This window comes from Bos mutus, chromosome 14 (genome assembly GCF_027580195.1).
Source record: "Bos mutus isolate GX-2022 chromosome 14, NWIPB_WYAK_1.1, whole genome shotgun sequence".
NCBI lineage: Eukaryota > Metazoa > Chordata > Mammalia > Artiodactyla > Bovidae > Bos > Bos mutus.
The window spans coordinates 54,049,087-54,059,457 of NC_091630.1; the positions used below are offsets into that span (position 1 = coordinate 54,049,087).

At 38.5% G+C, this 10,371-nt stretch overlaps 1 protein-coding gene and 1 long non-coding RNA gene across 4 annotated transcripts in view; one reads left to right on the plus strand and one right to left on the minus strand.

The window, feature by feature from the left end:
- The window catches only part of TTPA (alpha tocopherol transfer protein), a 30,534-nt gene extending 23,737 nt beyond the window's left edge, over window positions 1-6,797 (plus strand). The window contains exons 5-6 of one of the 3 annotated variants that reach the window (XM_070382340.1): window positions 3,061-3,122; window positions 4,175-6,796. In XM_070382340.1, the coding sequence (XP_070238441.1) occupies window positions 3,061-3,122; window positions 4,175-4,268 (156 nt within the window). In that variant the 3' untranslated portion in view covers window positions 4,269-6,796. Of the gene's footprint in view, window positions 1-3,060; window positions 3,123-4,174 lie in introns of all 3 variants that reach the window. The other 2 variants (XM_070382341.1, XM_070382338.1) reach the window with 2 other exon arrangements.
- On the minus strand, window positions 5,597-9,994 carry LOC138990701 (uncharacterized). The gene is made up of 2 exons (XR_011466778.1): window positions 9,661-9,994; window positions 5,597-6,811 (listed from the first exon to the last, which is right to left on the minus strand). It is a non-coding gene; the product is annotated as an uncharacterized lncRNA (long non-coding RNA).
- Window positions 9,995-10,371: the final 377 nt, after the last annotated feature.

The following is a 10,371-nucleotide window of genomic DNA, read 5'->3' on the forward strand; positions in this document are numbered from 1 at the left end:
ATATGTTCCACTCCTTTTAAAATTTAAGAATAGCTCTCTTATTACCACCCTTCCCCTGACACACACAGAGCATTATCCAAGTGTTTTGAATATTTAATAATCCAACTACTTTTATAAATAAAAATTTCTTTTTAATTAAAATCAAATACCGGATCTCCCATACATGGTTGGTGAGACTGCAAAATGATATATTCCCTATAGAGGGAAGTGTGGCCATAGTTATAAAAATTACAACCTTCACATTTCTGAGATTTTTTTCCAAAGATATACTCATGGGGCTTCCCTAGTGGCTCAGATGGTAAAGAATTCACAGGCTAATGCAACAGACACTGGTATGATACCTGGGTCAGGAAGATCCCCTGGAGGAGGGCAGGGCAACACATTCCAGTATTCTTGCCTGGGAAATCCCATGGACAGAGGAGCCTAGTGGACTACAGTTCATGAGGTTGCAGAGTCAGACACTACTTAGCAATAAAACAACAACAAATACCTGCTCATAAACAAAATTATATATACAATTCATTGTAGCAAAAGATTGGAAACTATCAAGTGTATCATGAGGGAACTGGTTAAATAAGCTATGATACATCCACACAATGGAACACAGTACGACTTGCAGGATGTATTGGGAAGTGAAATAAGACCATGCAGAATAATGTTTATGTTATACTACCTTTTGTATAAAAAGGGAAGACATCAGAAACTATAGTTTTATTTGCATAAAAGTTATCCTCAAAAAGGATATACAACAACCAAATTGTTTACTCAGTATAGAACAGAAGCGAGTTATGGATGGAGTGGATGAGGTTAGGGTTGGGAGCAAGACACTGTCTTGCTGTCTTTTATCTTGTTTTGATTTCTAGCCATGTGAATGTATTATTTATGTAAATAATAAATGTACTTATATTAGACATGTGTAACTGAAAACCGCAGTACCCAAAGTGTGTGACTTAATGTCATGTTAGTTAAAGCAAAGAGATTTGATGTTTTATTACCTATCTTGTGGAGTCTTAGCTCAGGTGGTATCACTTGGAATTTTTCAAGTGTTCACGATAGAATCTGAGTTCCCCAAAATGGCAACCATTCTTCTGCATGAATCTGTAAAGGATAATTTTTTTTTTGTTTGGCCATGCCACATGGCTTGTGGGATCTTAGTTCTCCCACAAGAGATCAAACCTGTGCCTTCTCCAGTGGAAGTTCAGAGTCTAACCACTGGATCTTTCCAAGGAATTCCTTTAAAGGATAATTTTTAGAGCATAATATTTAGACAAATGTTGGCAACATCTAATGCAAGGACACAAACAGGTTTTAAAGGCTTTGATGATTTAAATCTCAAAAATTACTTAAATATAAGTACTGATAATGTGAGTAATAACATATTTGGAATTTTAGAAAGTATATTCTTTCGGATTCTGAAAATGTATTATCTTGCATCTTCTCAGAAAATTATGACCATAGAGCTTCATTTGAGGTTTTCCAGTAGGTATTTCTGTCTGTCTTTAAGAGGAACCACCCCTATTCTTTCATTTTTATAAAAGTCAATTTTTTGTTCATTTTTTCCTCTCTTCAATATAGTTTGATAATAGCTGGCCATCTCTGTAGAACTCTGAAAGACATAAAAATAAGTATTTCTATTTTGAGTTATATTTTGGATCACAAAAACCCCAAGATATAGCAATAAATTGAACCTAATAAACAGGATAATATGAGCAAGAAAAGAAGAAAAATTTAAAATTGAGAAGTTAAGTGGAGCATTTCAGTGGAAGTTAATTGACATGAAACAGATTTGCCAAAATGAGGAGGGTGAGGAAGACCAAATCTTGCCACTTTCTCCCTTTAAATGTTTTGGCAATACTCTGTGAATGATCTTATTTCCTCTTTCTTGAAGTGATAGTAGAATTTTTGAATTAAACATTTCTGAAAAAATCAAGAATTGGGACTGTGAGGTTCCTGAGTACAAGAAACTTGTTTCATTCCTCTTTCAGTCTTTGTATCCTAGCACATGAAGTGAAAGTGGAAGTCTTAGTTGCTCAGTCATGTCCTACTCTTTGCGACCCCCCTGGACTGTAGCCCGCCAGGCCCTTCTGTCCATGAAATTTGCCAGGCAAGAACACTGGAGTGGAGAGCCATTCCCTTCTTGAGGGGAACTTCCCGATCCAGGGATCGAATCCAGGTTTCCCATATCGCAGGCAGATTCTTTACCATCTGAGCCACCAGGGAAGCCTCAACCCTAGCACATCAGTTCAGTTCAGTTCAGTCCAGTCGCTCAGTCCTGTCCAACTCTTTGCGACCCCCATGAATCGCAGCACGCCAGGCCTCTCTGTCCATCACAAACTCCCGGAGTTCACTCAGACTCACGTCCATCGAGTCAGTGATGCCATCCAGCCATCTCATCCTCTGTCGTCCCCTTCTCCTCCTGCCCCCAATCCCTCCCAGCATCAGAGTCTTTTCCAATGAGTCAGCTCTTCGCATGAGGTAGCCAAAGTACTAGAGTTTCAGCTTCAGCATCATTCCCTCCAAAGAAATCCCAGGGCTGATCTCCTTCAGAATGGACTGGTTGGATCTCCTTGCAGTCCAAGGGACTCTCAAGAGTCTTCTCCAACACCACAGTTCAAAAGCATCAGTTCTTCAGTGCTCAGCCTTCTTCACAGTCCAACTCTCACATCCATACATGACCACAGGAAAAACCATAGCCTTGACTAGACGGACCTTTGTTGGCAAAGTAATGTCAACCCTAGCACATAGCAGGTGCTTATTAGAAGATTGAATTTACACATGAACCCTAGCAGATAAGTAAAGGTTGTTTATATATTTGTAACAAGATGTGCTTTTAATCAAAGTTTCCAAGTCTTTAACTTCAGGACATTATATGATGAATTTATATAGTTTAAAATGTTTGAAAATTTAAGTTCTCAACCATCATAATTACTCTTAATTTATTATCCAAAGACTATCTGTCAACTGTACCACATAAATTATTCCCCACATACCTAGTTGTGTGCTCAAATGTATGCTTTTGATAAGAACTAATAAAAAGAAATACACTTTTATCATCTACAGAACTATTTCAGGATATTCCACCTTTTGCTAAGAATCACCAATACATTAGTAGGGAACAGAAGGTATAAAATAATTTCCAAAAATTATTTATTATTTATTTCTGGCTGTGCTGGGCCTTTGTCGCTGCGCAGGCTTGTCTCTAGTTTCGGTGAGCAGGGGCTACTCTCTAGTTGTGGTGCATGGGCTTCTCACTGCAGTGGCTTCTCTTGCTGCAGAGCACAGGCTCTAGGGTGTGGGGGCTTCAGTAGTTGTGGCTCCTGGGCTCTGGAACACAGCTCAATAGTTGTGGCACATAGGGTTAGTTGCTCCTTGGCATGTGGCATCCTCGTGGACCAGAGATCAAACCCGTGTCTCCTGCATTGACAGGTAGATTCTTTACCACTGAGCCACCAGGGAAACCCCCTGATAAGAACTAATAAAAAGAAGTACACTTTAATCATCTACAGAACCATTCCAGGATATTCGATCTTTTGCTAAGAATCACCAATACATTAATAGGAAATAGAATGTATGAAATGATTTTATTTAGTTTTAAAAATCTACTTTTGAAAGAAAAAGTATCTTTTTATAAATTCTGAATAGTTATAAGGATGCAAATATAAGAAAATAGTAAGATGAGCAGCTTCATCAGCTGCTGCTGCTGCTGCTAAGTCGCTTCAGTTGTGTCTGACTCTGTGCAACCCCCTAGACAGCAGCCCACCAGGCTCCCCCGTCCCTGGGATTCTCCAGGCAAGAACACTGAAGTGGGTTGCCGTTTCCTTCTCCAATGCATGAACCTGAAAAGTGAAAGTGAAGTCGCTCAGTTCTGTCTGACTCTGAGCGACCCCATGGACTGCAGCCTACCAGGCTCCTCTGTCCATGGGATTTTCCAGGCAGAAGTACTGGAGTGGGGTGCCATTGCCTTTTCCGTCTAAACATAAGTAAAATTATTGGCTTCATAAGCAGAGGGACAAATGATGCAGATACTACATCATTTGTCCCGACATACTACATGTTCTTCTGTCTTAGATGTGATGAGAATACCTCGTTTTATGATGTTGAGTTTCTGCTGGAAATGCCTCTGCTATACTGGGAGGCAGAGGGCATATCTTCTAAAACATTTTGTCTGTTTCAGATTCATATGCATGGGGACAACTACAAGCAAAGCTTACTCCAGTATTTCCCAGACATTCTTCCACTGGAATACGGTGGTGAAGAGTACTCCATAGAGGACATCTGTCAGGAGTGGGCAAATTTTATAATGAAGTCGGAAAATTATCTCAGCAGCATTTCACAGACGGTTAAAGGAGAAGAAGTTACTTGATGTGAAAGGTTTCCTGATTAAAAATTCATGACTGAGATCCTATCTGGTTATATGAATGAAAGGAAGGGAATCTTTAAATTAATGCTTTTCTGATTTTTTTTTTTTTAATGTAAAAATCTTTTAACTTGAGCAACGTGGGTATTTGGGAAACTTCTTTACTTTTTAAGTATCTTTTCTTTACCTTAGAAGTAATTAAATGTTAGTATACCTTAAAAGCATAGAAGAGGTTCCTTTTTTGGCATTTGAAAGAAAGTTATCTCTGAAGTACCGTCATGTGTACATTTGTGTTTACAGTTTTATTTTTAAAAACTTTTCTGGTTATATAGGTTTAATTATAAATGAATACATAGTCCACTGAAGAAAAATATTAGCACAAATCAACTGACTATAAAAATCTATTCACACTTTTTTAGGTGTGTCAGATGAGACTATAATTCAGATTGAAGTCTGAGTACAGTTTTACATAGTTATTTCCACGGGCCACCAAGCTAGTTCACCTCAGGGAAATTCTGTTTAGCATATCTGCACAATAGAAACTTTTGAATGAAGTCCATATGCAATAAACTATTATACGCTGCATCAGGTCTCTATGAAATTATTCATGTTGATACAATTAACTCCATAGAAATTCAGAGATGGAATAATATTTGGTTGCCATATACATGGACTCTATTTTTAACTAAACAGTAACATGACTACACAAGGGGAAGGAAATGTTTACATTGTAAAACCAGTCAGTTACATCTGGAACTTTTCAGACTATGCATGAAATAATTTAGGTTTTACTATATTATCAGAACATTCTAGCCAAATCCTACAATTCATATTCACTTAAAAAAATCAGTAGTTAAAATGTGCTGTTTGTACTGTAGCTATGTTAATGCATATTTCATTTATTGAGAAAGATATGTCAATACAACTTTCAATTTATGACAATTTTTACAGTATAATTTTGAATTTTATTTTAAACCTAATGAAAGAACACAGGATGCAAAATTTGTTAAACATGTTTTAGCTTAGTTGGGTTTCAACATTAATCATACAATATTAGCTTTGTGAAAGACTATGTAAAGGCTGTTTTTCTTTATAAGAAAATTATTCTAATCAGATGAGTTGGTACTTATGATTCTTTGTACATACATCTGTAAAAAATCAAATGATTATGAATGTTCTTTAGAGAACGTCTTTGTGATTTAGCATTGGGAAGCTAACTGTACATTATAATTTTTGTTAAAAAAATTAGATCATGCTTGTTTTCTAAAAAATGATAAAACCTTTATAAAATCATAAATTTAAAACTGTTTAATTAAAAATAACAGCAGAATAAAAACACTTAAAAAGTGTAAATAACAGCAACAACAAAAAGCTCTAGTTTACCCAACTTTTATTCTTACATGGTTTACATCACAAAGTTCCACTTCATTCACATTTTGGGAACTTAAACCACTTTCTTCTGACTCTATAAAGGAATGATTACTTTAGCACAATAGATAGTATTTTTAAATGTCTTTTAAATATTATTCATGGGTGATGTTATTAACAGTAAATAGAATTAAAGTAAGTCAATCAACAGAAGTACATTTCATGATAGGATTTTGAATTTTTTATGGAATGCAGTGATTCACTGAGGAACATTACAACAATGTAAAATAAACAAGCAGTTTTATAAGGTGGCACGATAAATCACTATTGAACTGTCTCTATTACTTTACAGTAATTGCACCAGAAGTGCCTTTTAAAAGACTAACATGTGCTCATTGTTACTGAACTGCAAGATAATGTTTGTTGAATATTGTTCAAAACAAAATAAAGATTTTTCACTCAAACTATAGCTGTTGGTTGTCCATTTTTAAATAAGAATACTAGGTATTCTTTTTCAAAAACTGCTTTCCTTACAGAAAAGCTTAAGAAAAAAGTATCATCCATCTAGTTGTCCTCAATTTCAATTGCAGACTGGTTCCCCCACTTCCACCACCGCTGCTCAGTTCAATACCACTTTCCCCGGTGTTGTTATGCTTAAAGGGACCACAGATTAATTTCATAAAATTAAGCCATGCATACTTTCAAAAGTTAAAACTTAAGTGATAAAAGCCAGAGTATATCACTTCATCAGATAATTTGATTTGGAAACTATCAGCCCAGATCATGATTTCAGATTATCAATATATTTCCCTTATGGAAATAACACAGAAGTCCTAGAGCAAGTAATAGTTTTGCTACCCACCTAAATCAAGCCAGCAGCTCACAAAACTGGTCAAACATACAAACCTCAAACTCAGCAAACTAGTAAGGTGATGTCTGAAATACTTTTGCTAAGTTGCTCAGGCTCCTCTGTCCATGGGATTCTCCAGGCAAGAATACTGTGGGTTGCCATTTCCTCCTCCAGGGGATCTTCCCAACCCAGGGAATCTTCCCAACCCAGGGATCAAACCTGCATCTCCTGCATTCCTAAGAGATACAAACCTCCACTTAGAAAATAAATAAGACATAGAGATGTCATATATAACATTTTATTGTAATAAATTTGTATGGAGTCAGATGGTTACTAGATGTATTGTGGTGAACATTTCCTAAGGTATGCAAATATCAAATCACTTTGATCACACTTAACATACTCTTGTACATCAATTGTATTTCAAGAAATAAAGGCCTTTTCTTCTAACTCCAGGATCAGGGTCATCTATGAGTCTATTTTATCTTTCTTATTAGATTACTAGTACATATTTCTGTTCCTTCATATTTTAAATAATATTTTATGTTGGACACTGTGTTTAGCTGTAGAGTAACATCTGTAGGTAATATCTCAGATCAGCGACAGCTCTTCCTTTCCTTGATTTGTCAGGTATCACGAGAGCCTAGTAAATCCATCAGGTCTTGAGCTGGGTTGTAGATTTGAGGATTCAGGCTATCTCAGGTTCATTCCCATTCTTCATGATTGATCCACTTGGGTTTTATGGTGTCTTGGATGTTCTCCTTTTTCTTAACAATTCCTTCAACAGATGTTTTAGTGGTGGCAACTGTGTGTATGTGGGGGTGAAGTGGGGTCATTGCCATGACTTATTTCTCTTTATTTCCCCCTTTATCTCCTTCTTTCCCTTCACTGTCCTCTCTTGAAGGGACACTACCCGCTTGTCAAAGCAGCTGTTTTGTCCTCAGAAACAATACTTACCTGAAGTTGCCATCTCTGGCTCCTTCCTGACAGCCAGTACTAACCCTCTAAGAGGGCTTCCCAGGGGTAGGGCTTCAGCCATAAAGAACCCACCTGCCAATGCAGGAGCTGCAGGAGACACAGGTTCCATCCCTGGGTGGGGAAGATCCCCTGGAGGAGGAAATGGCAACTCGCTCCACTATTCTTGTCTGGAGAATCCTCATGGACAGAGGAGCCTGGTGGGCCATGTTCATAGGGCTGCACAGTCAGACACTACTGAGCTCCTGAGCACAGGCATACACAGCCTTCCAAGACCTAGCCTGTGCTCAGTATCCTGGCATTTCATGTTTGACATTTTCTTTCAGGGCTTGGTTTTGCCTATGCTTTGTCTAAATTACTTGCTCCTCTTTCCTCCTTTTCAAAGAGGAAGCCTTGCATCCTCTGCTCTCAGCATGGGAGTCTTGCAGCAGTGGAGAAAACTTGCTGGAGTTTGCTACTTAGCAGTCTTTCTGTTAATTTGATGTTTGTGGTGCCCTCCATCTCCAAGTATTGTTAAAGGTGTATATCATGTGTAACTTTATTTTAAACTCCTTGTATATCTCATGGTTTTTCTTAAGATCTGTAGACAGATTCTGGCTTAGGCAGTTGACATAAGTCTCTGGACACCAGCATAACTTATCTGTTATTTCTTATTGGTATAAAATTAACTCTGTTGATGTGCCATATGCCAAGCTGCTTCAGTCATGTCCATCTCTTAGTGACATTATGGATTGTAGCCCACCAGGCTCCTCTCTCCATGGGATTCTCCAGGCAAGAATAATGCAGTGGGTTGCCATTTCCTCCTCCGGGGGATCATCTTGACCTAGGGATCGAACCTGCTCCTCCTCTCTTACAGCTCCTACATTGGCAGGTGGGTCCTTTACCATTAGCACCACCAACTCTGTTGATAACCAGCTCCAATTTATTAATTTTCATGCATTCTAAATATCAATTATACAATGTATTCATTCTTTTATTTATAATGATTTAAGTTGCACTTAATATTTCACTATTACAAGAGAATGCTACAAAGAACATACTTGTATATGTTTATTTATTCACACATGCAGGCATTTCTCTAGGGCAAATACTAAGTCTAAAAAACGCTGTGTTATACACTATGTGCACCTTCCCTTTTACCACATATTGCCTAATTGCTCCCAAAAACAGTTGTAATACTTTACAATTCTACCAGCAGTGTTGAGACTTCTTGTTTTTCTACACCCTTATTATCAAGGGTACACTTTTTTACACTTCTGTCATTCTGATGGATGTGACATACTATCTTGTTGTAATCTGCATTTCCCTGATGACTAGTGAACCTTTGTCTTTTCATATTATTTTCCTAGTTTTCTATTAGGTTGTTATTCTTTCTTGTTCATTTAGTTCTTTGTACATGCTAGAAATAAACATCTTTGAAATTCTGTATTTTGTAAATATATCTTCCAAATTTGTGCCTTATCTTCAATTCATTTAGTTAAACAGAAGTTTAAAAATTATAACATCATTTAATCTACCAATTTCTTCCACTAACATGTCGTTTTTTAGAAATATGTTTTCTGAAATTCCATCAACGTCATGGACACACAGTCCTATATTTTCTCATCAAAGTATAACAGTTTGCCTTTTACGTTTGTATCTTTACTCACCTAGAGTTTATTTTTGTGTATAATGAGAGGTAATACTTTTTTTCCTATGTGGACAGACAATTGCTCACAACTTCATACTGGTACAGTTTCCTCATCTGTTCATCTGAGTTCAAAACAAGCCAAATATGTAGGGCCTTTCACAAACACATCCATTCAGCTTATCGCTCACCACGCCCTTCCAGAGCAGCATTATTATCTTAACAAAGCATACGACATATTGCATTCTCTCTTCTTGAAATACATTCTCTTCACAAATCCTGTTCTCTCTTTTCCTTACAAAACTGCAAACTTCTAAGACGAAAAAACAAGGCATTGCCCAATTAATCTTTGCATCCTCTATATTTGGCCTTGAGTTGATTATCAAATACTCTTCTATTCTGATTTTCACCCTTATAGGTGGGAACTCCCAGTATAAGCCATATCTTTATATTTTGGTTTTCACATAGAAAGAAAAAGCTTACCTTTCATCTACTAGCCCACCAAAACAAGTTCAGTGTTTCTAAATCTCTTTTCAAATTTGAAACAGAAACCTCAAAAAAACTTTTAGTGATTAGGAACCCAAGTCACCCTTTGTGCCCTGTTGGAGAACAGTCTGCTAAAGTTAGGAGGCACCGTGTGCGGGCCTGGCCTGGACTTGTTTTTGTCGTGATGCCAGGAGTGGGCCCCTCCTTGACCCAGTTCTGAGCTGAGGCGATGCTCGTGGGCGTGTTCACATCTATCCGGCTTTCCTCATCTTCTCTTCGTTTGGTCCAGAAGCCTCTACCTGCACGCAAATGGCAGGATGCGGAAACTACCTCCCCCGTCACCAACCATCCCTGATGGAAAGCGGGGGTGTCCAACTCCGCTGCCAGCATTCCTCAAGACGACTTTGGCACAAAGTTCTCAGGCGACTTCTAGAACCTCTCGCCAGCCTCCCCCGCTGCCTGGTTACCAATCAGGTCAGGCTGCAATCCAGCGCTCCCCACTCGACCGCGGGACCCTGCGCCCCAGTTAGTTCCGGGTGACTCCAGGTCACGTCGAGGAAACAGCTGAAAGGGCGGGCTCGAGTACGCGGATCCCACCGCACTTTCCTGAGCCCCCGCAGACGCCGCGGGGCGGGCTGGGGGCCAGGGGTCCGGGCGGCCGCGGAGCGATGGGGTAGGCGCGGCCTCTGGGTCCCCGGAGTCGCCCGC